The sequence below is a fragment of the Astatotilapia calliptera genome, chromosome 9 (assembly GCF_900246225.1).
Source record: "Astatotilapia calliptera chromosome 9, fAstCal1.2, whole genome shotgun sequence".
Taxonomy (NCBI): domain Eukaryota; kingdom Metazoa; phylum Chordata; class Actinopteri; order Cichliformes; family Cichlidae; genus Astatotilapia; species Astatotilapia calliptera.
The window spans coordinates 32,288,807-32,316,750 of record NC_039310.1 but is presented as its reverse complement, the minus strand read 5'-3'; the positions used below and the strand labels follow the sequence as shown (position 1 = coordinate 32,316,750).

General features: G+C 46.8%; 1 protein-coding gene across 2 annotated transcripts in view; it reads right to left on the bottom strand.

The window, feature by feature from the left end:
- rreb1a (ras responsive element binding protein 1a) overlaps positions 1 to 27,944 on the bottom strand; it is a 51,023-nt gene that overhangs the window by 8,977 nt on the left and 14,102 nt on the right. Inside the window, exons 2-11 of one of the 2 annotated variants that reach the window (XM_026180449.1) lie at positions 17,001 to 17,093; positions 9,630 to 9,725; positions 9,331 to 9,553; positions 8,569 to 8,638; positions 7,627 to 7,716; positions 6,702 to 6,865; positions 3,625 to 3,766; positions 3,394 to 3,539; positions 454 to 643; positions 70 to 363 (exon numbers count right to left, since the gene is read on the bottom strand). In XM_026180449.1, the coding sequence (XP_026036234.1) occupies positions 70 to 363; positions 454 to 643; positions 3,394 to 3,539; positions 3,625 to 3,766; positions 6,702 to 6,865; positions 7,627 to 7,716; positions 8,569 to 8,638; positions 9,331 to 9,553; positions 9,630 to 9,720 (1,410 nt within the window). In that variant the 5' untranslated portion in view covers positions 9,721 to 9,725; positions 17,001 to 17,093. The remainder of the gene's footprint in view (positions 1 to 69; positions 364 to 453; positions 644 to 3,393; positions 3,540 to 3,624; positions 3,767 to 6,701; positions 6,866 to 7,626; positions 7,717 to 8,568; positions 8,639 to 9,330; positions 9,554 to 9,629; positions 9,726 to 17,000; positions 17,094 to 27,944) is intronic. The other variant, XM_026180448.1, reaches the window with a different exon arrangement.

The following is a 27,944-nucleotide window of genomic DNA, read 5'->3' as shown; positions in this document are numbered from 1 at the left end:
GCTTATTTCAGTTTGTGCTTTTAATTTGAAAGGTCCACGTGTGTGCCATGTTTTTACTTCCAAACATACCTTAGAAACGTGCTGAAGACCCAGCCCTTCCAGGAAGTTGGACTGCTCTGCAGGCAGGGCTTCTTGGTCTGCGTCCTGCTGGTCGTTCTCAACCTCGTTCTCTGCAGAACCTTCTCCTTCCTCCTTCGCCTTCTCTGCGGTATCCTCCGCGCTGGTGGTGGCGCGTTTGTCGGGGTGAGAGTTGGTTTTATGGAGGTCCAGGGCTGAGCGAAGGGGGAACGCCTTGTCGCAGGACTCACAGACGAACCGGTGGAACTTACTGATGCATCGTCTGAGATTCGTCTCACACCAGACCTGGACGGGAAGAAAAACGGCGTTAAAACTCTGAATCCCGACATTTCGATCCAGGAAGCGATCCACGGGAACACATTGACGGATGAACACCTGTGCAATGTGAGGAAACTTCTTGCAGGAGAAGTCAATGAAGGCCAAGTCATTGAAGCCGGTGGGGATAGAGGGGTTGCTCTGGATGAAAGGGCGGCCGCTGGGGTCCTGGGGGAGGAGCTTATGAACCCCCGCATTGTGACGCAGCAAACCACGGTGGGTTCGGAAAGAAAGGCAGCAGAGATCACACCTGCAAACACAAACACAGAAGAAAATGCTGCCTGAATGTGAGGCAATAATTCAAGACAGACTTGAATCAGAAAAAACGTCAAATAATCCAAAATATTTGGTCACTGAAAAACAAGAAAGCTCCTCCCACACATGTTAGCAGGAATCTGGTTTTTCTCTGTGAACTTCAAACAATCATCAGATTGACTAACGACTGGAAATATCCTGTTAGTCATCCGCTCGGAGGGTTTAAATAGTGAGTTTGTTTGTTTTAAGAAGATGGAGAGGAGAAGTCCTCGATGTTTGCCCAGAAGAAGGAAAAAATGTTTTCATTGTCCTTCATTTTTGCATTTTGAAAAACCTCTGAACTCCCGCCACCAGGAGGCGACATCTCTCCTTTTTGTTTGTGGGGACCAGCAGGCTGACAAAGAGGAGGTGATGACATCATTTCGTGCCTTCCTGACTCTTGTTTTTCCAGTTTGAAGGCGCTCACTCACGAAGCTCGTGCTAAAGTTTGTGTGAAACTTTGAAGCCAGCAGAGAGGATGTGATCTTTGAGCTGATTCGTGCTCGTCCGTCACCTTTTCACGGAGGACTACAGACACAGCTTGATACGTGGAAATCACACCGCTGGTTATTCAGCAGGTTAAAGACACACACGTGCAGGAAGACAAGTGTGTGTGTGTGTGTGTGTGTGTGTGTGTGTGTGTGTGTGTGTGTGTGTGTGTGTGATAACCCGGTGTTGGTCCGGCTCTCGTTAAGCGCTGAGAGGACAGCTGCCCAGTGTCTGCCGCAGTCACACACTCTTATCACATCGTGTGTGTGTGTGTGTGTGTGTGTGTGTGTGTAATCCCCTCAGTTACGCTGTCAGAGGATGGTGGGGGTCTGCACCATATGTGGAGCAGCACTTGTTGAACTCCATCAGTCAGACCTGCACCTCCGCCCTCATCCATCCGAGCGTCTGTGTAACAATCAGCCCACTGGTGAAACATCGATCACTGTGCTGCTGACTGTCATCGTTTTAAGCAAAACAACTCCAGTGTTTCCTGACCCTTCAAAGTAATCACGTAAAAAGTCTTTAGAGGTCTTTATGTTTTTATTACATGAAAACATTGCAGTGCTGAGGTGACGGCGTTCAACAAGCACGAATCATGTTTACGAACTACAGACTGCGTCTCGCTTCGTGTTGTGACAAACCTCCTTTTTTAGAAACTTTAGATGGTTAGTCGTTTCTTCATCGATCGATCGAACAAAGAGACCAAAACCATGGCCTGAAACAGGAAGCTGGAGCAACACGGTGCCTCCTGTGTCTGCGCTTGTGCCTCTACAAGCTCACTTTCATCTGATTGGTCAGCTTGAGGAAGCCTGCTGAGGGGCAGCTGCCACTGCTCGCGTGCTGTGTGAGCATGCCTGAGACGAGGCTGAGAGCGGCCTGAGCGTTCGACCTGACTCCCAAATCGAGGGGTGCAGACCCCCAAGTGGGCGGCGGCACTACTGCAGCTACAAACTGATGTTAAACTAATACAGACAAACCGTGTTGTTACTCCTGAACATGATGCAGGAGGCCACGCCTTTGTCACAGACACAGTCTGTAATCACCGACCTGCAGCCGAGGCGGTGATGTGACGGCTGCTCGTCGTCTCGGAGGTTTCACATTCCCTCACGCACTTCAACACCTAAACACCACCTTTTTGTCTTCGTCTGGTTTTAATGTGACCGAACATCCACCCATCATCCTGGGTGAGGTGAATTACGCTCCATCCTCCTCCATCCCTGCAGGGTACTCGATCCTCTTACCGGCTGATTAGGGAGGATTTACAGCTAAATATTCTCCTTCCTCCATAACAAGCTCAGCGCTGCCCGCTCGCCTCCTCCTCTCCCTCATCACAAACATTCTGTGCTTCCTTTCTTGTTTCCTTACAGCTCTCCATCCTTCCTTTAACCTTTCTTTCTGTCTCATATCCATCCTCCTTTCCTTCTCTGCTCCTTTCTTTCCTTTCCTTCCTTTATTCTTCTTTTTCTTCTCTTCATGTCCTGCTTTTATATTTCTTTGTATCCTTCCTTCTCTTTTCCTTGTCTCCTTTCCTACCTATCTGTCTGTCCATCCTTACGTCCTGTTCTTTCTTCCTCTTTTGAACTTTATTAGTATTTTATAGTTTTCCCCATTTCCTACTTCAGTTCTGCCTTTTCCCATAGTTCCTCATCAGCTTTCCTTCCTTCCTTCACTGCGTCCTTCCCTGTCTTTTAGTGCCACTCTTGGATGTTTCTTCTTCTTTACTTTGCTTTTCATCCTTTTTTCATCTCTTTCTTGTCTCCTCGTGTCCTTCACCTTGCTTTATTTCTTTACATTGATTCCTAATTTTCTCTTTCTTCTTTTCCTCCATGTTAAACTTTGTCGCTGTTGTGTTGCCATAGTGACAGATGTTCCTGGTACATCCTCCTTTTTCACTTCTCTCTCTCTTTTCCCCAGTGTTTCTCTGCCTCCCTCGTCCCCTCTCCCAGCCGACCATCGTCCAGATTCATGAACAAACTCTTAATTTGAAAGGTCGGATAAGTACAGAGTGTCTGAGAGTAAAGTTAAAAAGTAACCAAGTAAATGTACTCGATGAAAGGAAATGAGGATAGGACAAAAGGGGAGGAATCAAGGAGAGAAGCCAGAAGGGCAAAACCATTTTAAAAGAGGAGACAAGAAAAGGAAGTAGGAAGAGAGGGGAAGGAGAGGAAACGAGCAGAGGAAAGGTGAAGAAGAAAGATGGAGGGGTTAAGGCGGTACCTGAGGGCGGTGTCAGGGTGGGTGTCCATGTGCGCGTCCAGATCCAGTCTGGAGCTGCAGGTTTTGAAGCAAATGGGACAGGGCAGAAGCTCCTCCTCCGAGCCGCGGCCCGCCACTGCCTCGTCTGCCGTCGCGTCCTCCGCCACCTCGACACACAACAACTTGTTATCTCCCTTAACCGAACAAACCCCACCCCTTCCTGATGGCCGACGCTCCCGTTGGTGTTTTTACCTTCTTGTGGGGCGGCTCCTCTCCGTTCTCCTCCTCGAGGCCCTGCCTCCTCTTCACGGATGGACGGCGGCGTTTGGTGGGAGAGGGGGGGCTGATGGGGAGCAGGCCGCTGGCTGGGTCCTTCTCGTGAATCTTCATGTGTCTGAAACAAGAAACGAAGGTAGGTGGCGTTTACCTGCATGCCATCAAAAGACCTGCGGAGTCATCGTTAATTTAACGAGGAACGCCGGGAATTCTGGGAAAGCCTGACGAGAGCTGATACCAGTCAGTGGTCTGGGAGTGTGTGGGGATACAGGAGGGGGCGGAGCTACAGCAGCCAGCGAGACAGTGCGTGAAAGTGTGCGTGCGTTTGTAAAGGTCATCAAGGTCACAAGATACAGCAGTGAAGAGGTAAGGAGGAGAGGAAAGGAAATGTGAGCAGGAAAGGAAGTAAGGACAGATGAGAGGAAATAAGGAAAAGGAAATAAAGCAGAAAAAAAAGGAAGAAACAGCAGAAAAAATCTTTAGGAAGGAAAGGAGACGAAAGGAGGTGACATCAGGAGGAGACGAGGAGGTGCTGTGAGGTAATGAGTGTTTAGGACACACAGGCAGGTGTGGGGCTGAGGAGCCCGCATCTATAAATAGGTGTCAGGCAGCGAGCTGGACGCCCATAAGAGGTCCTCACACTCAGTCAGCAGATCTGAGAGCAGCTGACAGGAAGCTGCTCATTAACCTATCAGAGGAGAGGAGAGAGGAGGCGGCCAACCAGAGAGCAAAGTCTGCTCAAACCGCACTGTGGCCCTGCAGCCGGCCAATCAGAGCGCAGGAAACCTGCCCAGTCAGCTGACACACAATCCTTATCACCCAGTGTGTGTGTGTGTGTGTGTGTGTGTGTGTGTGTGTGTGTGTGTGTGTTGCAAACAGCTGCTGAAGTCCACATATCAACACACACACCAGAAACAGAACAAGGAGAGAAGGAGAGGAAACAAGTAATGAAAGAAGCACCGGGGGAGGAGCAACGGGAGCAAACAAGGAAGGGAAGAAGAGGTGATAACAAGGAATCAAGGAGAAAAGCTAGGAAACAGAAAAGGAGATAAGGAAATGAAACAAGGAAAAAAAAGAGCAAAAACAAGAAAGAAAACAGAAACAGAGGAAACCTGAAAACGAGGAAGGAGGAAACAGGAAAGTAAATAGGAAGAGAGCAAACTCCTCCTCCTCAGGTCGTCTCCCTACAAACTGGAGTGAAGCAGCTTCAGAGACAAAATGGACTCTGTTTCCTCCTCTCTGCTCGTGTGAAGCAGGAAAATCTCTGAGAGGATGCTCCGCTCCTCCTCCTCCTCCGCTCAGTTTGCATTGTAAATCAGCGCCTCATCCGTCTCTCCGCGCTGCTCTTTGTGCTCGCTTTCCCGGGCTCGGAGACTCGACAAACCGGCCCGTCGAGTTTCCGTAAAGGTGGATTTTGTGAGTCATAGAAAACCCCGCGTGCCTGAAGGGAGCACGTGTTTTTGTCTTCTGTTAGACTTCAGGAAACATCGAGTGTGAGCGGTGATGGAGAAACTGGAGCGACAGCTGATTCCTCTCATCGCATTAGTTCAAAACAAAAACACTCAAACAAGAACAAAGTCTGCGCCCGTAAACACTCACACATGACTGCAGCTTTATGCTACAACAAAGCTCTTTCATCCAACTGCTGCCTGTCTGCAGACACGCGCTCCTCCGCCTCAGCTCAGGCGCTTAAAGACATTTCTGCTGCTTTAAAACTCAGAGCAGCTCAAAAACAACGCGAGCACAGGCAGAGCCAGCAAAACTGAAGCAGACATGATGACACAGGGAAAAACGGCTGCGACACCCAGCAGATCTGAGAGCTTCTGTCGGCCTACAGTCATTCCTTCCTGCCTACAGCTCCTCATACCATCGCTGAGAGCGAGGACGCAGAGACAGGCCGACATCTGTCAGGCTCAAAGCAACAGGCTGAACAACAATCCTCCAGCACGCACCGCAGAGCCTCGGCTAACGGCTCAGCGCAGAGCTCCAATTACTCTTCAAAGTCCAAACAACGCGGCTCACATGGAACAAAAGTTGATTCTTTTCAAAGTAAAGTCTGTAAAAACTTACAAAAACTTACTAGGCTGCTTTAAAGGCGCAGCTTTTCAAAATAAAACGCAGTAACAGTGTTCCCATGTAAAACATGTCTAGTTATTGTTATTACAAATCAGCTAATACATGTTCAATGCAGCGTGCCATCCCTGACTTCTCTCTTTCTTGTAAAGTTTCAAAATAAAAGCCCAATCAGGTAAAAATAGCCTCAGCTAGAGGCTAGCTAAAAATAAATCAACAAATATAAGCCTGAAGAACAGGAAGGATGCTTTGGAAAATGTGCGAATGACGATTATTATTAAAAAATAAAAAAGTATCTGAAATACTCCATTTCAAAATAAAATGCACATCGACCTTATAAATATTAGCATCTGCACTTTTACACTTCCTCTTGTAACGTCTGGTTTGGTGTTTGTTCTGATGCAGACTCTGGCTAACGAACACACACACACACACACACACACACACACACACACACACACACACACACACACACACACACACACACACACACACACACACAGACCTACGCCCAGTCATTTATTTATCAGTGATGTCCAGCCTTCACCATCAGACCAAACAACCTAACTGTAGCCTGCGTGTGTGTGTGTGTGTGTGTGTGTGTGTGTGTGTGTGTGTGTGTGTGTGTGTGTGTGTGTTTATATTGGGGTTGGGTTGTTAAAAGTCATCTTCCAACTTCCTGTGTAACCCCCGCCCCCTCTCCCCCACACACACACACACTAGGAGTTTGGTGGTGTTCTCCCATGACGGTTGGCTGGTGATCATGTTAAACTCCAACTTCCTCCCCCAGAGTTTGTATGGTGTGTGTGTGTGTGTGTGTGTTAAGCAGTGACACTGACATAGATTTTTTAAACTCTTAAAATGTGGGCATATATGAGGTCGATGTAATCCAGATGTTTGCCTCTGCATGTTAACTCGAATGAGGTGCTCGTCTCCGATTGGCTGGCAGGTAGCAGGACGTGTGTGTGCGCTCTGATCACCTGTGCATGTTGCCGTTGGTGGTGAAGGTCTGGCCGCAGACGTTGCATTTGTAGGGCCGCTCGCCGCTGTGGACCAGCATGTGTCTGTCGAGCGACGAGGCCGAGCTCAGGCATTTCCCGCAGATGCTGCAGGAGTGATCCGTCGCTCCGGCGTCGGCGTTGTGCTGCGGGACGTAAGGCACGCTCAGAGTTACCTCGTTTTTATGAGCGGTCACAGAGCAGACGTGTATAATGTTTGACAGTGTGGACGCGCCCCTTCAAAATAAGAGTCTCATCACACAATAGTGGTACCCCAGTAAAAAACTAAAGTCCTAAAGAATAAAATAATAATAAAACGCACATGTAGACACCGTGTGACCATTTATTTATATAGCAGCTGCTGTTTTGCGTCTGCTGAACTCACCTTCAAAATAAGAGCCTCCTGGCTGTATAGTAGCCTGATTTTCTAATGTCACTAGACATGTGTTGGATTTAAGTAGAAGTAAAATCCTGCAGTAACCTGGTAACAGACTGTTGGCAGGATATTGGTGAGGCCATCAAAGATCTTAAACATGCTATCCTTTCAAAATAAAATACACATCTAGGAATACACGGGAAGCAGACATACTTTATTCTGAAAAGTTATTATTTGGATTTTACTTATTTGGGCTTGGACACATCAGCCTGACTTTAAGGAAAAGAATGCTTTGTAATATGTTGAATTTTCAAGATAAAAGCCCCAAAAGTTACCTGTTTGAAAAGCATAATGCTATTGAGTAAAATAATGCTTTGAAATATGTTCATAACAGAGGCTGCCCTTTCAAAATAAACTTCTAATCTATACCCTGCTTATAAATCGAGCGGCAGCAGCTTTGACACACAGAAGGTTTCTCCTGAACATCTTCAGTTATTTCTTTAGCATCACGTCACAGCGGGGTGTGTTTACCTGTCTAATGTGCATGGTCAGCTGGTGCTGCGTTTGACAGTTCTTGTCACACAGTGGACAACAATAAGATGAGCTGTCGTCTTTGGTGTCCTGAAGGAAAGGAAAACAAAGATCAAAGGTCATCCAATCATGAAGCTACAAACTGTCACATGACCCGCGCAGCACTTAGACTCACACCTGACTGGTTTCTTCTTCTTCTGTTATATTTAAAACATGCTACCACAAAAACCAGGCTGAAATAACCAAATCACAGTGATCACCACAGTCAAAACATTACAGCGCGTGGGTCACATGACGGCGCCGGCTGGACCAGGCTTCACCCCGTGGAGCATGTTTGTGGCTTGACAGCTGTGTCCAGATGTGGGCTGAAGTGGCCCAAGTTTGACCCGATGACCTAATGTCAGCCGATGCCTCACATCCAGCTGCAACACCAACCGAGCGGCTGCAGAGCTGCACACACACAAATCTGTCTTTCTATCATCGTGGGGACCCGTGCTAATATAATGATTTAGGGGGACTCATGTTATCGGGATTCATTCACAGACAGACGGCCCTAAAACAAAAGGCCTTGATGACCTCTTTGAAGGTGCATCAAATTGTGAAGACCCGAGGCTAAATGTCCTCACAGTCAGGCCTCGTCTGCTCATCATTCTGGGAGGAAACGTTGAGAAAACAATCTCTACAAATTACTGCGCGCGCACACACACACACACACACACACACACACCCTCCACTCAGAGGCAGCGCTTTCCTTTTCCTGCTGAACCACAGGAAGTTCTGACGCGGCGTGGAATGCCAGCGAGCGTGATGGGAGAGGAGAAACAAACCACAGTGACGAGGCAGAAAAACATGAAAAGGAGGGAAGAGGAGAAGCTGCACGTCCTGCTGTGGGCAGCAAAGGCGGAGGCCGGGCCAAAGCGGCGCGGTCGAGGTGTCGCGTACCTGGTTGCGTCGTGCGTTGCGACCGGGAGGGGCTCGCATGGCTGCCGTGAGGGACTTGCTCGGTGAAGGGCTTCAAACAGAGAAGAAGACAAAACATTTCACACATAAATAAAAAGTTTCAAGAGAAACAAAACAGACTCAACAGCTTGAAGAAGGTGTTTGGTTTGTTCCTGCTTTACAAAATGAATCCCAGAGGAAAGAATTTGGTGAATTATGTGCAGAATCTGTTTAATAAGCAAGCGGCTTCGTTCTGTTTGGTTTCCATCCTGATGGGGTTTATTCCTCCAGAGGAGGTGGGGCTGTTGTCATGTTTCCTGCTGTGCTTCAGTGATTTTAATCCCGCCCGGAGCGTATGCGAGTAATTACACTTACAGCTGAAATGACCTCCTGTTGTTCTGTGAGCTGTCATTTAAATCCTGTTAATTTCTTTACATTTTGTCCTGTTGAAAGCAGCCGAGCTGTCTATCAGCACTTCCTGTTTGTGACGAATCTCTCAGGATTGCAGCGATGCTGAAGGAAACTTTAACAGCTGCGTTTGGCCAAATCTTATTCAATGCCGTTGACTTGTCCTGCAGACGTGTCTGGCAGCATTTCGTCCTCCACCCACAGATGTTAATCTGGAGATGTAGCTCTGTGGACACCGTTTGACTCACACGTGCAGAAATGAATTCAGGTTTGAAGCTAAACATCGACTCCAGCTCATCATCTAAACTTTTAACTTTTCAAAGTTTTTAATCAAGTCTGAAAACTGTCTGTAATCACCTGGGGGAGGGGCCGGCGGAGGAGGAGGCTGAAGGGGCTCCACTCCCACCGTCTCCGCCGTTAATGGTCCCTGTTGCTGACATCACTGCTGACATCATGGCATTAATGGAGGAGAGGTCTTCTCCTCCACCTCCCACGGTTCCTCCACCTTTGTCTCCGTTCTGTAGTTTCGCTCCTCCGCTCGCCACCTCCTTTGCTCCTTCCATCACTCCGTTGATCGCTCCTGAAGAGCAGCATCGCTGACTGTTATTACTCTGTTAGCTAAAACCATTAAATGTTCACCGGGGTTTGGCGCGCACCTTTGAGGGTTTTGTGCGTTTTCTCCTCCTCCTCCGTCAGCTCAGTGTTGGCTCCTCCCCCTTCCTGCCGCTCCTCTGTGGAGTTCTCCATGACTGCTGCAATACAAACACACACTATTAGAGAGTAACCATCCTGTAACCCGTCCCACCAAAGTCCATTTAAAGACGTGTGCGTTTAAAGCTGCGATGCATCAGCGAGCGCGTGCAGACCCGAGCGCCGCAGCACAGTAAACAAAGGCTCGGCTGATTGTTACAAACTCCTCTGTCAGTTGGGGACATGAGGATTTTGAGTGGTGTGTGAAGGCTGACTGAGATTAGAATAGCACGGGAGCTCAGCAGCGCTGACACATCCAGCTGGAGTTTCTGGTTTCACTGAAGAAAAGCTTTCACAAACCCTGCGAGTGCTGCACAAGTGCTGCACAAGTGCTGCACAGCAAACCTGAGAAAGATCTTTTAAAAAGAAGCAGTCTGGAGAAAGGATTCAGTTAAATGTACGGTTTTAAGCACTGCTGTGTTCCTGAGTTTCTGATTTACTTTGACACTTACAGGCTTCACAAAGAGAGACGGCAGAGGAAGACGCTCCATCTATGAGCAAACAAAAGCAGCTCTGGCCGAGCGCCCACTGGACCAGAGGGGGCCAAACGTGGCTTTGCAGCCCTCACACCTGTTTCTACCAGCCAGAGCGACATATGAGGGAGAGATGGAGGGACGGAGGAGGAGGAGGAGAGAAGGGGCACTTCTGCTTTTTGCAGAGAGGAGAAGACGAAAGCTAATTACAGTTTCCTGTCTGCCCTCAGAGGAAGAAGCGCTCCAGAGCCGGCCACTTCCTCCTGCAGCTCAGAAAGAGGCTGCGCGTGTGCGTGTGTGTGTGTGAGTGTGTGTGTGTGCGTGTGTGTGTGTGAGTGTGTGTGTGTGCGTGTGTGTGTGTGAGTGTGTGTGTGTGCGTGTGTGTGTGTGCGTGTGTGTGTGTGAGTGTGTGTGTGTGAGTGTGTGTGTGTGTGTGTTGGACATTCCTAGTTCAAAAAAGAAGGAAGTGAAAGAAGCAGCGACTCCTAAAAATGATGAAAAAGCCAATGGAGGCCCAGGCTGCAGTCAAACGCCTCCATCAGCCCGACACTAGTTGGCGCGTCGCAGAGTCGCGCCACTTCAGGGTTACCCTCCCGCGGTGGCCATGTTTGTGGCCAGCAGTTGAGTCACGCTGACATCACATCCTCGTCAGCGGCGCTCTTCCTGATTTTGGCACAGCGAGTTGCACCACAGCATTAAACCGTTATTGTAATGTACCTGCAGGGCAGCGCCGTTATTTCCACAAACATTCACAGGCTTTAAACGCAGCAGCTTGTCCACATTTTATCCTGTCCTCGTAAAAAACAGAGTGGGAACAAATGGAAAACAACTACTCTGGTATCTAACGACGACCTTAACAAGGAGTTTAAAAAACAACCATCTTTATGTGGTCGTTAACACAGATCTGACAACGTGAGCGCGATGACTTTACTGCACAGATTTCACGTCTCTGCAAATGAAAACAGCACATGAAGCAAAACCAAAGAAGAAGAAAAGGAGAAGAAAAGAGAAAGGACGAGTGGAACGTGGCGAGAGAGCGCTGACAGCTGGCAGCGAGCGCGCCGTGTTTCCACTGACCTCTGAGTGTATCACCGCTCCTGCATGACACGCTCTTACATGGCCACGGCAGGTGCACGCGCGCACACACACACGCAATCGGACGCTGTGATTGGCTGCCAGAGTGCTCGGCCAGCACTTTTTACAGCCCGCAGAAACGAACGGCAACAGATGGCTGTGAGAGGAGAGGCCAGAGGAAGCTGGGAAAAAAGGATGGAGAAAGATAACCCTCCCAAAATCAACCGTCCTAACCCGGCTGCTCAGAACGCTGCAAACCGAGAGACGGCGCCAACACGTGCAAGTGTCAATGCAACACGTGTCGCAAAGAAAAATAGTAAATAAAAAGGAGTCTGCGCCAAAGTTTTACAAACATCTACGACGACGTTTAAACCAGTTTAAAAGGAACGGTCCCTGAACGCAGCACGAAGTCTGAGCACTGTGTGTGTGTGTGTGTGTGTGTGTGTGTGTGTGTGTGTGTGTGTGTGTGTGTGAGAGATGTTACTACATCTGTTCCCAGCCATCATTCTCACACACTAACACTCCCTCCTGACTCACTCTGTCACACACACACACACACACACACACACACACACACAGCTCTGACATCCTGACATTCTTCCACATCCATGCAAAAGCAGAAAAAGGTCACCGTGCTGGAGCCACTGAGCATGAATGTATCTGTACGTGTGTGTGGGTGTGTACTCGTACATCTGTCATTGTAAGGACCATCACCCTCTTTTGACCTTAGGAGGACGCTGTGGCAGTGGCACACTTTCAACTCTTTTAACTTCAAAGGTGCAGTCACATGACACCTACGCAGTGCACCCCTGATAGGGTACAGCCCTTTCAGTTCATTTCTGTGCTTTTCAAATTTGTTGTGAAAGCAAGAATGTCATAAAGTTTTTACCAATGGAGTAATATTAATTTCTGTCCCTATTTTAGGTATTTAACCAGCAGAATTAGTTAAGTCTAACGTCAGTGATTTCACGTCATGAACCTCCTGCTGTGCACCAACTGTGTGAAGATGTAACCCAGTGACAGACGGTAATTAAAGAGAGAGGGTGGACACAGCACAGGATGGATGTGTGGGGTAGAGAGGTAAAGGATGTAAACGAGGATTAAGAGCATCCTCTCTGTCCTTGTTTCTTTATTCACTTTGAAAACTAGGAAGCAGAAACATGCAAGTTTTATAATTTTACTACAGATAAGTCTGCATGAACTTTATGTTTTAACCTTCTGATATAATCCAGTTTTTACCTTGTGTTAACAGCTAATGTTGGCTAGCATGCCTTAGAGCAGGGGTGTGCGATCTCAGTCCACGAGGGCCGGTGTCCTGCAGGTTTTAGATGTGTCCTCGAACCAACACAGCTGATTTAAATGGCTAAATTAGCTCCTCAACATGTCCTGAAGTTCTCCAGAGGCCTCGTAACGAACTCATCATGTGATTCAGGTGTGTTGACCCAGGAGATATCTAAAACCTGCAGGACACCGGCCCTCGAGGACTGGGATTGCCCACCCCTGCCTTAGAGGCTCTGGCACTAAAGTTATCATCTAGCATGATAAGAGGCTACTTCACCAGCTTCTTTCTTTTATGATAAATACCTGTCACAAGTTTATGAAGTCTAAGTCATAGATAATCTCCCTCTCTCACACTAGCTATGTTTCATGGGATTAGCCTAGCAGCTGCAATTATTAATCTCAGACAGTAATCCCCACCAACATATGAATTCATTTACTTGTATTTTTTGTAGTTTGTATATGCCTAACAGTATTAGTGAGTTAGCTGCTGGTGTGAGCAGCCTCGTCTGTGTTCATTTTCCTGAATTCACTAGGTAAATCAAAACGGCCCAACTGTAAACTGCTGTTAGCAAACATTAGAAACCTTATCTAGCATCAATTAATGGACACAAAGGCAAGAGGAAAGCAGACTGTGCCATGGTCAGCTCTCTCCTCTTCCTCCTTTTTCTAACCTTTTCCATTTGTATTTATACCACTGTGTTTTTGTATCTGTGAGTCGGTGTCAGCTAACAGTCTGTGTTTAGCAGGAGAGATGTGAGCAGAGGGATGGAGGGATGCATGGGCAGATAGAGAAGTGAGAGAGGGGGAGGACAGGAACCAGTCACCATATGTTGGCTATTTATTACACCTCCCTAAACTGTCACTCTCCCTCCATCTATACATCCATCACCCTCTCGGCCTCATTCAGAACAGCACTGCAACACTGTTTATCTAAACGGAAGCGACTTCGCTTATTTCTAGCAACACATTCTTATTCTGGAACTGCAGTGTTGTATATTTGCACGATTAACAGTTAAAAATAAATATCTTGTGCTGCGCCTTTTATAGCAAGTAAGATCCACAAAGGCTGAAAATGTTCGCTTGAATTAGCCCCAAGTGGACATTAGAGGAACTGCAGCCATTGGTGCATCTGCGTTTGCTTCATTTTCAGCGCACATTAGCACCGGATGCTCGGCAGCGTTAGCGCTGATTATCTAAGAATACCAACGCTGTGATGAAATACGGCGCTGGCTGCAGCGTGGAGCGGTCAGGGCTGCCTCTGTAATGCTGCAAATGTCCTTTTTTCTAAACTCACAACCTTATGATCTAATGCATAATCTACTGGGCAGGTTCCCGACAGGAAATCCTGGGATGATTTCCAACCTTGTGACAGTGATGGAGAGAAGTGCTATTCATGGGAATTCACCAAACTCGTAGGAGAAACTGAAAGAAAGTCAGAGCCTTTATCTCTTTCTGTTTCTGCGCTGGTTGACCACAACAGGAAGTTCACACTCACGGGAGTCACAAGAGAGCGTTTTGCTGCTTCCCCATGTGCGCTCGCAAAGAGAGAGATTGATGGGCATTCTCGCTCGCTCTTGATGACCCCCCTCCCCTCCCGAGCCTCCATCTAACACTCAGCTGCCATCACCCATCCTCCACCGCTCCGCCGATCCCGACGTTCCTGTTTCCTCGCTGCAGAACTCTGCCCAAACTTGTTAACGCACACTTGTGAAACTAAAAGCTGAATATCCCAAGGCAGAGATGACTTTCTCTGAGCTGCATGGACAAAAGCATGTCGTGCGTTGCCTTCTTTCTAAAAACATGACCGACTTTCAGTGCAGATGTAGACAGATGTTTATTTGATCTGAGCACAGCCACGCTTCATCAGATCTACACAACTTCAGCCCAAAAAACACTGATTTCAAAATATTGCTCAAGTGTTCACAGAATTTCCAGAAAATTGGCAAAAAAGTTCTAAATTGGACATCAGCGAGCGCCTCCATGCTGCTTACTGCTAATATCAACATTTAAAAGCATCAAAATAAACAGGCGCCAGTTTTTAATGTCAAGGCAGCAACTTTCCCACCTCAACGAAGCACAAAAGCCGTGTTTGTTGAAGAGTTGACTTGAACCCAAAAGCACAGAGGTCTTATTCTTTACACCCAGGCACCACATGCAGCCCCACTTTATGTGAGCGGCCCCTTTTGTAATCGCCACACAGCGAACGGTTGTATCACGGGAGGATTTCAAAGGAGTCATGGAAGCAGGGGCGTATATAAGAGTTTTTAGATGGGGTGGCACACGCCCCGATTTCTAAGGGGGGGGACCCAGAGCTGAGTTTGAAAGCAAAGCAGAGTGACGTCTGGTGAAAATGATTTTAAACCTGCGCTGTAACAAAGTAGCTGCCACACTGAAACTTGACTGAACACTAATATTTACGTCTTTAAATCCGATTATCTTTTATCATTCTGATGAGTTTGTAGCTGTAACAAACACAGCAGCTTCCAGTGCACGTCACTACATTACAGTTTTATAGTTGGACCTGCAGTGATGTCTCGAGAAGAAAAAGGTGACGTGGACCCCCTGACCCCCCCCCCCCCCCCCCCCGTATATACGCCCATGCTTGCACTGACATGGCAGCGCAAATCTGGGGTGGCACCAGAGGTGGCCAATCAGATATCAGTAGAGGGGGTGCCATCCCAGGACACCATGTTTATATTTAAAAACATGTCAAACATCCCTAAACACTGACAGCATGTCCACAGCCTTTCAGAGACGTTCTCCATCAGTCTCCACCTCCTCCTCCGTCGGCCTTTTACAAACTGTTTCTAACTCCTCTTCCTCTGCTCATCTCCCCTCTCTGCCTGCTCGCTGCCCTCCAGCTCGTTACACATTGACTGCTTCCTCTGTGTGTGTGTGTGTGTGTGTGTGTGTGTGTGTGTGTGTGTGTGTGTGTGTGTGTGTGTGTGTGTGTGTGTGTGGAGTTTAGACCCGGCGTGATAAAGTGTTGAGATAGCATCGACGGTGTGTCGGCTCCACTGTACAGCATACCGCAGCCGGCAGGCAGAGCGGGGGAGGGGAGCGTCTCAGCCAACCACCGAGCACGCTCACAGTGGAAAATGTCTGCAGCTCTCAGCCAATCAGGAAGCAGATTCCTCAACACATCCATCCTCCCGTGTGTGTGTGTGTGCGCTGCCCCATCTTTCCCCTCCTACCAAACACTTCACCCTCTGATGTTTCACTATAAAGATCTTTAACAAATTAAAAAAAAAAATTTTTTTTTATTTGTTTCTAATGTGATATTTAATGTTTTACTTTGTGTCATTATTATCGTCACGCTTCAAAACCTTTGAAAGCTGTCAAAGATTTAATTTTAAAAAAGAATAACTGTAATATTATGGTAATTAAACTTTAAATGTTAAGAAAATAATCTTTTTTAACTAAGTACTAATAATACTTTCATAGTTATTGGAAAATAAATGTTTGTGTATTAATACAACATCATTAATTAAATAAAAACACATTTTAGTAAGAATTTATTATCAGAACATAGAAACTGTTTCCATGTTCTGTTTTTATTCCCTTTTAGACTTGAAGTAAATTAATGTCCTTCATACATGTTTTAAAAGAACAAAACAACATAGATGTAACTGACATGCTTAATTATATATATTTATTTAATATAATAGTTTTTAAAGTACTCGAATCGCTTTCATTTCCATGTTTTTATTCTTTTCTGACTGATGCTTCAATTAAAACTTTCTCTGTGCCACTTCACAACAACAACAACAACCAGGTGATGACCCCGTACGAGCAGCACTGTGTGACAGTGGGGAGGAAAAAACCTCCAGCAGAACCAGGCTCAGGGAGGGCGGGGCTATCTGCCCAAACACCAATCACACTGACAGTATCTTATTATGTAATTTCAACTCAGTTTGTTTCCTTTGATGTTTATTTATTGAGTTTTATTTGTGGTTCTAATGTTTGTTTGTAAAGCCTGGTTATCATCACTGTCACAGACATTAAAGGAGCTTCAGGAGCTCGTAGGTTCATAATAAAGTGGTGAAACCAGGCTGGACACAGAGAGAAGACTGAAGAGGCGTTTATGAAAACGTCCAACCTTCCGTCTCCTCGGAAAGCCGGAAAACTCGCTGAAACATTTCCAGGAGCAAACACATCTGGAATCAGGTCTGAGTGCGAAAACGCAAAGCGCTGACAGGGACAGAGACGGCCAAACGCCATGCAAGCTGAAGCAGAAGCCACTGAAACAAAGATGGCGGACTGTGCCACGAGAAACAGGAAGAAACGTTCATTCCCAGAGCTACCAAAGAGGCGGAGCCTGGAAGCGTTTACAGGTGAGCGTTTAACTTCAGGTGGATGAAAGATGGCGAAACAATGAGGAGGAGCAGGAGGAAGGAGGTGAAGGTGGCGGTGGGATGAAGATGAGAAAGGAGGGAGGAGCATATTTACCCGTCTTTTTCGTAAAGCAACGCTCGCTCGAATCTGTCTCGGGGCGGGAGGGGGCGGGGTTTGTTGTGTGTGTGTCTGCAACCACTGCTCACACTGCAGGGAGGAGAGCACAGAGAGACCATCAGTAACACAAACACACGTTTACACACAAATACAGAAACAACAACAGGCAGACAAACTTGTAAAAAACCAACACCAAGTTTGGATGCACCAGCGTGAACGTGTGGACTCGATGTGTTTCCACAATAACACAAATATTCCCCTTTTCACCAGTGCAGCTAAACTGCATTCACTTCTATTATCATTGGATCGTTTTCTGTTTAAAGCTGTAAAACTACGTCTGCAGCAGCTCACAAGCTGCAGTTTGTAGAAACACTGGTTTTATTCGAAGTGTCCACCCTGAGGAAGGCCTTTATCCACACCCACAGTGGGCTGTGTCATTACTGTAATTAGAGTTTTCATTTATCAGGTTTTCACTGTTTAACGTTTTACCGTAAATACTGGAATACAGCAGAGTGCTCACTTAGCATGCTCACATTTTATTAGGCTTTTGTACTGAGCCTACACGGCTCCTGTTGCCGTGACGATAATCACAGATTTCACTACAATAGAAACAGAACTACATCTATTCCCTCGATCATACTGCTGCGGTTTACATCGTGGAATATACATTCTGGCCGAGCTCGAGAGCGCCCCCTGTGGAAGAAGAAACAGCCCCCTGATTTCACCCAAACAATTTAAACAGTGAAAATGTATCCGCCCACAGCGAGCGTTTCCACGGACACGCGCCATGTTTTACTGTTTCGAGACTGTAAACGCTCGCGTCCACATAAACAAAGTAAACGATGCAGAAACAACACACAGAGCTGCAGGGACGCAGAGGTGAGCGGGCTCAGAGTCTGAGTCACACTCGTCATTGCACCGCCTCTGACACACACACACACGCACGCACATGCACGCACGCACACATGCACGCACACACACACACACACGCACACATGCACACACACACACACACACCTACACCTTCAGGTCCAGCATTACAAATAAAAAGCAAGTACAGAGGTCAGTGTGCTGCATTATGTGCTGATACAATCACGGCTGCCAGATAACACAAAACACAAACTGAACTGTGGAGGCGCCATCAAGGCCCAGAGTGGCCCGGTGCATTATGGGTAACAGAAAGATACCTGCTATCTGCTGATATCTGCCCGCAGCAGTGACGTTTGTCAGGACATTTTATTTTTTATTTACAGCTTCAGAAATAAAAAAGTGCAGAAGAAGAAACCCAAAGGAAACAGAGGCTTAACTGAGCCGCCCAAAGACGCTAATCTGTCAGACAGGGCGAAGCGAGGCTACGGTAAGGGAGGGCGAGACAAAAAAAAGACAAAAGATATGCTGGAAAGGAGGAAAGATGGAGGGATAAGAGGGATGCAACAGGCTGCACAGCTCAGGGACGTATTTACGGATGGAGGGATGATGGAAGGGGGCAGGAGACAGAGAGAGAGAGATTAAGAGCTTAACAGGGTTGGTAAGACCAATTAGGAGGCAGCTGAGACTGGAGGTGAGGAGGATGAGGGAGGATAGAAAACGTCTGCACCCGCATCACCGACAGAGAGAAGTCTGCGTTTACAGGAAGGCGAGGAAGGCGAGGATGCAGAGAGCTAAATACATGTAGAACTAAATATCAGTACAAGATGTCCAAAAATATTTGTTAATGTTAAAGCATCAGTGCTGTGAGCCAAGAATCACCTTGAAACCACGAAAAAATGAACAACAGAGATATTCTGAGTGTGGATTTATTCAGTTTTAGAAAAATAAGTCTGTAACAGATGACTTCCTGAGCCAGCAACGAGCCAAGAATGGTTTTGAAACCAAGGAAAGGTGAAAAATGTGATTATTCACAGGCTGTCCTGTGTGAAGGCTTTGAAAAATAAAGCCGAATTCACCTTTAGCACATCCTGCATCCTGCAAAAGTCATCTCACGTTAATCGGAGAGAGCTGCACGTGTAGGAAGTCCGACCCCGGGCCCATTTTTGTATGCATGTCTATTTTTTCTTCCACAACACAGAAGCAACAGACAGAAAGGATTAAAGAAAACGAGCATTTCTCTCGCTGCTCACTTTAAAATCAAGCCATCGTGAGCTTCACAAACAGGTTTTCTATCTGCTGCTGAGGGCCTGTCGTCAGTGTTAATGGGCTGAGTATTGTTGCAGATAAAGGAGGTGTAAGCTGATACAGGGAGGTGCCACGGCTCCCACCTAAACTAGGATTTATCACCGTGTTCCCCCACCACCACACAAAGCCCCCGCTAAGCCAGCAGCTAATGAGCTAGCCCCACTAACTCACTTTAGCTTTGTTCTGCTGCAGACACAGCCTGCTGCATTGTTTCTAGCTTTGCAGCACTAAACGGCTCCGCGCGGCTTAAAACTGGAAACCAGAGCTGCCAGCACTGTTAATACCAGCAGGGTCAAAACTTTAGGTTAATAAATATAAAGCACATAACGACTATGAAACGATACACAGGCCCTGATGTGAGCGAGATGCTAGCATCAAGGCAGAAGCTAATCTTCTAAGACAACTCTTTCATACTTTGAAACTTGCCTTTGTATCCTTTTAAAACAAAACACAAGCTCCTAATGATTCATTAACACCCACATTAACTGTACATGCTAGCATCATGCTACATGCTAACAGCAGACAGTTTTCATCATTGAACTATAAAACTGTAATGTAGTGATGTGCACTGGAAGCTAAGTTAAAGAGATCTTAGATTATACATGATTTAACTTTAACCCATGCTAGCCAAAGTTTCTGTTTTTATCTTGTTAGCATCATAAGTAAGATTAATAAACTAAAGGTTAATGTGGTTTTATAGACAAACTCAAAGTGACATCTTTGTTTTAATGATTACTAATAATAACAATAATTTAAAAAATATCTTTGAAATAAAATACATGATATAAATAAACTACATGCTACTGTGCTAACATGTTAAAGTGCAACAGATGATGCAGTTATGTTAAACAAAGGCGATGTAACGAATTAACAACATTAATGATAGTATTTTTATAAAGCCAAACAGGCACAGGACTACAGAGTAGCATTAGCATCTCGTACTCAGTGTCAAAGATACTTCACATGAACCTCATGCTAGCATGTTTAAATTTGCTTTTTACCTTTACGTAAAAATTAGTCATTAGCGTAAAATGAAGTGACACGTAGCTTTTACATCACGCTAAAAGAGGAAATATGATCTTTTCGCAATATATAAATACCCCTTGGTAGCACCTAAAAAACGTACCCCTTATGAGGTCCTAGAGCCAAAAATCGACCACGCCATAAAAAGTGCTATAAAAAGATTATACATTAATATTTTATTCCACTTTAAATTAGCCAATCTTTCAGACCTACTTCTCCTTGAAATATTCATGTCAAGTTTTAATTATATTTCGCGGATTTTAACCCTTTATATCCCGGTTTTGTAACATGATCGCACGGCCGTTTTTGGCGAAAAAAATGAAAAAATTAAATATTTTCCATAAAATACATTTGAAAGTTATATTTTATTGTACTTTTAATTAGGCCTTTGGATGGACCAAAGATTGGCACCAACAGTCATTTTGATCGCCTTTTATTTTTTTTGCAGGAGCGCATTTCATAAAATGCACACACTATCGGTCCCAATCGACCACGCCCAAAAAAGTGCTATAAAAAATTTATAAAATAATATTTTATTCCACTTTAAATTAGCCAATCTTTTAGACCTACTTCTCCTTGAAATATTCATGTCAAGTTTTAATTACATTTCGCGGATTTTAACCCTTTATATCCCGGTTTCGTCACATGAGCGCACTGCTTTTTTTGCCCCAAAAAACATAAAACTTGAATATTTTCCCAAAAAAACATTTGAGGTAATATTCAATTGTTATTATAATTAGGCCTTTAGATGGACTAAAGATTGGCACCAACAGTCATTTCGATCGCCTTTTTTTTTTTTTTTCAGGACCAGAAAATGGTCTCCAGGCGGCAAATGCTTCTCCTCTAGGCCGAAATAAGTGCATTCTTGCCGGGGTAAGTCGCGACGATTACCGGGGCACGATCACCGGGGACTCATTTTTGCAGCACACACATCCGATACCACGTGACAACAAATACGTCATTTCCTGTTGACTAAAGAAAAAAAAAAAAAAGCACCCTCATACGTTCCTAGGGGCCGAAAATGGTCCCGCCCGATCAGCGGGCGAAGCCGCTGCTGCACGCCGGAAATGAGGCTTCATTTCCCGCAGGTCTGTCCAAGAAGCCCGCTGTTTTCCAGCAGGGGTCAAATGTGAAGCAAGGGCGCCACCCGGTGGCCAAATAAAAAAATTACAATTCTAAGGTCCTGACTACAGAACAAAAACGAAACTTAAGCCATCGCCACTACGTTAATGGTAATAATTGTGCAGTGAAAAATAGCGTTTATAATGTGTTTCAATGGGGCGATTTATGGCTTTTGGTACTCATGTGGATGTCGGTTTTTAGCTTAGCCACCTTAAGCTAATCGAATAAACGGAGACGGCAATTCTAAAGAAAAAAAAAAGAAAAAAAAAAAAAGGGTTGGGAGGTTTGGCTATATTCTATTCAACACAGTGAAAATGGCCTAATATTAAAAAACGCTGTGGATGATAAATGGCCGTAGGTACTACCAAGGGATACAGTGCACCACAGTAGCATTTTTTATGTTAGCATTAACAGCTAGCATGTAAACTTCGGAGGTTGCCATGTTGATGACGCTGATTCTTTTAATAAAGTCTAAATATAAATTGTGAAATTAGCTTCATTTTCAGGTTAGCATTAAGCCTTTGCACTGCTTGGATTTTGATTCGTCAACAGTCATCCATCCATCTTCCAGTTTTATGTTTTAGCAGAACTTAACCAATCCAGGGTCTGCAAACAGCATCATGTGATTTTCCTAAAAGTAACAAACTGCCTCCAATTACTCAGCAAGTCTGCATTGAAAATAATCAAGTTAAAGCTGATCAATCAGGCCACGGCACCGGCGTGTTCTGGTTAGAGCGCGTCGCAGAGTAACTGGGTTGACTGGGAACAGAATGTGAGCCGTGACAAACGCACAAACACCCGAGGAGGAGCCTGGTGATGATGCTTTTAACTGTGTGCGAGCAGGCCAGCGGCAGAGCGGGGCCCTGTAATACACTCTGATGGTAAAAATAACTCGCCGAGCGGGACGAGGAATGCGTGCGCTGAAGAATGCCGCTCTGCTGACGGGTGACAGGCATGGACAAGTGCAGAGGGAGGCGAGAGAGGAGGGGAAACACCTGAGAGGCAGAAACCTGTACCAGTTCTCGAGAAAAGGAGGATTAGATAAGAGTGAGAGTGCAGTTAGACGAGAGTCACCGTCAGCCTTTGTGCACGTTTTGGAAAATTAAGCAGAATTTGCTGTTGGCACTTCCTGTTTCAACGAGCTAAAAACTGAATAAATGTGAAGCTAACGTAGAAACGTGACTATTGTCAGGCAGCTTCTGCTGAGACACGTCTCTGCTCCTGCGTCCCCGTAAACCTTTCTGACCTCATGTGTCTGTCCTCACATTTATCTCTTGGAGTTTGTTTTGTGTCATCTTTTGTTTTTAGCGGTTTATGTCTCAGTTATGTCGTTTTCAGCCTTTAACGTATCCGTTCGGCATCCTGTGTCACGTCTTTGCTGTTATCGTTGAACGCCGGAGGTTCGCTCGTGTTTACTCTGCTGGAAACACGTTCGGTCTGCTGCTGTTTGCTTTGGGACGATGTCCTCGGGTGTCACTCGGGCCTCTGAACGAAGAAACGGGGCGTTTCGTTGAACTATTTCACAACCTGCGCTCGTGTGGCGGGGATGGAGCGGGTCGAGAGAGAGAGAGAGGATCCACAGGGTGTGGAGGAGAAAACAGGAAGTGAGAAAAGAAGAAGAAGAACCCGAGAAAGAAGCGAGCGCCTGAGACAGAGAATCCAGTCAGACCAGACGAGCCGCTGCTCATCCCGCACGGACGCTGTAAACTTTGCTGCGCCCTGATTGGCTGGTGGCCCGCCACCCTCCACGTAACCTGACGACGGATAGGCTCCCGCTGCCGCCTCAACCTCCACCCTCCTCTCTCCCTCCCTGCATCCTTATCTCCTCGGATGAGTCAGTGCACGCGGTTACTGGTTAACTCTGAGCTTCAACGCTCTGACTGAGAGCGTGATGGAAGCAGCGCTCCAACCGCAGCGCGCGCCGGCGTCTGCCCGTCATGACGCTGCAGTATTACTTCCTGTATCCGAGCGAGAGAAGGCATCAGCTGACTGCTGATGAGGAGTATGAGAGAACGCACGGAGCATCTTTCTCAGCCGGCTGCGATTGTGCGCGAGGAGACGGGCTGTAAATGCGCTGCCGCCCGGCCTCCCACACAAATACCAACACAATAAAACACGCCTCGTTTCAAACGCTCGTCTTTGGTGCTCTTCTTCTTTCCCTGTTTCACGGCTGATCGTTGTAGGTTTACGGCCCAGAAGTTTCTTCATTTGCATCTTAGATTTGTGCTTTTTGGTTTGTAGTGTTTTGCATCGTATGGTTTTTGTTTTATTTCCAATCTTGTGTGATTTTGTTGCCCTCTCTTGTATTTTTAAACCCTTCTGCATGTTCATCGTCCCCGTTGTCACTTTAGCATTTTGCTTTCATTGTTTTTGTCACGTTTTTATGGGTTTGATCTCTTTTTCCATGTTTTGTTTCATTTATAATTTTAGAACTTGTTTGGTCCGATTGTAGTCATTTAGACTGATGATTAAACTACAAACACCAGACTGCCACTGATGCTTCATCCTGTCTAACCTGAACACAAAGACTGGACCCTCCCGGACTGTCCTCCATCTTTCTTCTGTAATTACAGACATGGTGTGTGTGGGGGGGTTGCGTGTTGAGCAGCTGTCTCTCACACACACACACACACACACACACACACACACACACACACACTTAAACAGGTGTTGGAGACAGCCAGCGGCCTCTGCTGTGAGAGCTCCATTCATTCACACTAACAGATGCTAACCTGGTCGAGCTACGTGTGTTAGCAGATGCTAACCTGCCAGCTCTGTGCACTTTCAGCCAAACATTTGCACCGTTAGTGTCTTCAGCGCGACGGCGGCGAGCACATGTTAGCGTGTCATGCCGACACACAGCTCAGTGTCCAGTTTATTAGGCACAGCGGCGTCTGGTTCAGGTGGAGCTGTGATAGGATGCTTTGTTCAGGTGATTTGAAACATTTAGTTTTTGCATTTTTGTTGTTTTGTATGAAAACTTGTTACTTTTTTTTTTAAATGTAATCATTTTTTTCCACCTAGTTTTGTGTCGTTTTGTTCATTTGTGGTGTCGATTTAAACATTTCTGGTGTTTTTGTTGCTTTGCCTCACTCGTTTGACAAAATTCTCCATCTTTTTTTTTGCTGCACCCTGGAGTCCCCTGGAGTCCCCTGGAGTCCCCTGGAGTCTCCTGGAGTCCCCTGGAGTCTCCTGGAGTCCCCTGGAGTCTCCTGGAGTCCCCTGGAGTCCCCTGGAGTCTCCTGGAGTCCCCTGGAGTCTCCTGGAGTCCGTCTGCTCCTTATTTTCCGTCTTTTTGCGTCTCCTGGTTGTTGCCGAGCGTCTTGGTCTCATTTACTTAACAGGCTGGAGAACACGAGTCCTTCAGCTGAACTTTGCTCCCGGCTCTCAGTCTTAATGTTCAGCCAAACTGATCTAACCCGTCCTGACACACATTAACGCGTCCTTCCTCACACCCTCTAAACTTTAACTGCACTTTATTCTCCCTCTGAGCCGCCGAGCGTCTCCTCTCAGTCTCTCCTTCTCCCGTCTTTCCATCACTTCAGTCCTCCTCAGTCTCTCCGTCCTCACAGAGACGACTCCTCCAACATCCAGCAGTTGTCTCTCTGCTCAACAAGCAACACATTCATTGCACACACACACACGCGCGCACACACACAGCAGCTGGCGTGCACACACACACGCCGCCTGCTCACACAACTGGAAGTGTTACGTCTGCGTGTGAACAACACAAAAATGCACCCACACACACAGCCCACATATTTGCAGGCTGACAGACACTGGTGTGTGTTGGAGTGGGAGGAGGCGCACACACACACACACACACACACACACAGCTGGCCACATCCATAACACAGCAGAGGGTCGTGTGCTGCTCTCCCTGCAGAGACGAGCTGGTCTCCCGTTGGTTTACGGATGCCGGTCGAGATGTTCAGCTGATGACAGAAAAGTGAGCAGGTTTCAGCCCGAGCCCAACAAAATCACCGGCCCTCAAATCTTTCTCTAAGTGGACCGAATACTCTGATTACTCTGACTGTCCTGACCCGTTCCACACCTCTTCGTGGCCGGTTACTCTTTGTCGTGCCCGTCGTCCTTCTCGGAGCTCGCCGCCTCGGGCGCACGTGTATCGTTGCATTGTGATGTAAATCCTCTGCAGACGACTCGCCGTCCCAAAAACCAAACTGCTGTTCTGTGGCTGCTTCACGGTTCCATGTCAGAGCTCTCTGCAGTCTCACCGGGCGTTTGCTGCTTCGTGGCAGTTTTGGATCTCACGTCTTCATCTGAAGTTATTTCACATTTTAAAAGCAGTTTTTCTCCTCTTTGGTCTGTTTTCAGTCGTTTGACATTCTTTTTGTAATTTATGGCTCACTGATGATTCAGTTGGTTTGTTGGCCCCTTCGGGTCATTTCAGTTTTCTTTGCAACACTGTCTCAGTGTGTCCTGTGGTCTCTGAGAGCACGACTGTTGGTGCTGTCGTCCATCTAAACTGCTTGTTCTGTGTTCGGTCCTTTGCGGCCCTGACGGGACGCTACCTGAAGTCTGTTTATTCGTCCTAATTTAAATGTGTCCACACCCACTCAGGATAAAGGGGATAAAGGGGCCTGTTCGCTCCTGATAGGCCGTCCTGTCCTGGAAGGGGCCTGAAATGTGTTTACAGAGGCGAAGGTGGAGTGAAAGGCTCGCCGTCAGGCAGGAGTGGCGTCGTTCAAAGAAAGAAAAGAGAACAATGGGAGCAGACAGACGGGAAGGAAGACGCTCTGCTGCACGCAGACGAGCAGACAGACGGGTGAAAACGCCGTTTCTTTGTTTTCTGTGACTTTAACACGAGTAACAAAGGCGTTTGGGTCGTTGTCCCGGTCTACGATTCTGACCAGCTGCACACCTGGGATCTAAACGTTACCTGGAGTTTGCTTCCTGCAGGCCGACAGGGATGAGGAGGAGCCTCGGCGGCGCTCAGGTGTCTGCGGATGCTGGGAAGGATGTAAAACCTATCAGTGACCTGACAGAGGACTCCTGCAGGAGTCGCTCCTCCTCCTCCACATCTCCCTGTGTGCAAACCCTCACAGCTCTTTCATCACCTGAAATACAGGACGAGCCTCTGCTCAATAAGTTCAGAGCTCAAACTGGCTTTAGCTTGTTTGAGCATGCAGCGAGGCCTCAAGGCGACACACACACCAGCCTGCAGAGTGTGTGCGTGTGTTTTCACGTCAAATCATGCGAGCAACTGCAGCTTTTATTCTGCGTTACAAACAGAACGGACGAGTCGATCGAGCTCAAGGTTTTCACAATAAAACCTGTCGACAGATGAAACATTTCACACTCATCCTCACCTCCACTCTACAACTACTCACTGAACACGTTCAGCTTTTGCTCATTTGGAGAAGATTCATTTTATGTCTTTCTGCACGTTTAGGTTGTTCTTCTTGGTGAGGAAACTGGTGAGCATCCAGGCTCCAACAAAGAGGAATGAAGCAGAAGGAAGAGACGAAGGCGGCGAAGCAAAGGAATGAGGAAGAGAAGCCGCAGGGGGAGGAGAAGAACGAGGAGGGGGGATAGGCCGAAAAATGTGAAGAGCTAAAGATGAAGAAACAGGATGAAGAAGGCAGCAGGAAGAAGACTGAAGATTTCAAAAATAAAAAAGAAGAACACAAAGAAGTCAGAGGTGAAGAATGAGAAGAAGGCAGCGACGGAGAGACGGATGCAAAAAGAAAAGAAGAAGAAAGTCGTTCATTAAACCAGGAGGAGAAAAAAGGAGGTTAGACAAGGAGACAAAGGAGAGACCTGAGGTGATGAGAGAGCAGGAAAAAGGAGACAGGAGAGGAAACAAGGATGAGAAACAGCCGAACGACAAAGAAGAAAAAACGTCATCATGTGTGTGTGTGTGTGTGTGTGTGTGTGTGTGCAGGGCGTGGTGCTGATGAAGACCAGGTTTCAGCTGCGTGAAAAGACTCAGAGGCCTTTTGTGTGTCTGCCTGAGGGGCAACACACACAAAGCTGTGTGTGTGTGCGTGTGACACCAGCACTTTCCCATGGGAGGGTTTATTGTTATTCTGCTCTGAAAGCTGAATGGAGTCGGGTGGGCACACCTACTGCCACAACCCCCAAGTCACACCTGAGAGCACACACACACACACACACACACACACACACACACACACACACACACACACACAGACCCTGTCCTCCAAATTACTTCATCAACACCAGTGTGTGTGTGTGTGTGTGTGTGTGTGTGTGTGTGTGTGTGTGTGTGTGTGTGTGTCATCAGTAACTGTAAATATTGTCACTTCAAAATAAAAGCACAGAAATAAGGAGAAGCAAGATGAAGAATAGCAGCGGAGGCAGGGCTCGCTAGCCCGACGTCTAGCTAGCGATATCTCCGGTCGATAGCCCGACGGGCGGGGCTGAGATAGATTTTGGTCGCCTGATCGGAGATATCGCTAGCCCTGGGACGCCGGGCTAGCGATTTTGCGAGCCCTGGGAGGAGGAGGAGTGATCTGGATGAAGTCTCTCCTCTATTTTAATGTGAAAACTGATGGAAACGATGACTCGATGATGAAAACTGCTCCTTGTTTTTCTAACAACAGGCAGAAACCTGAAAAACCGCCTGTGTCGACTCGG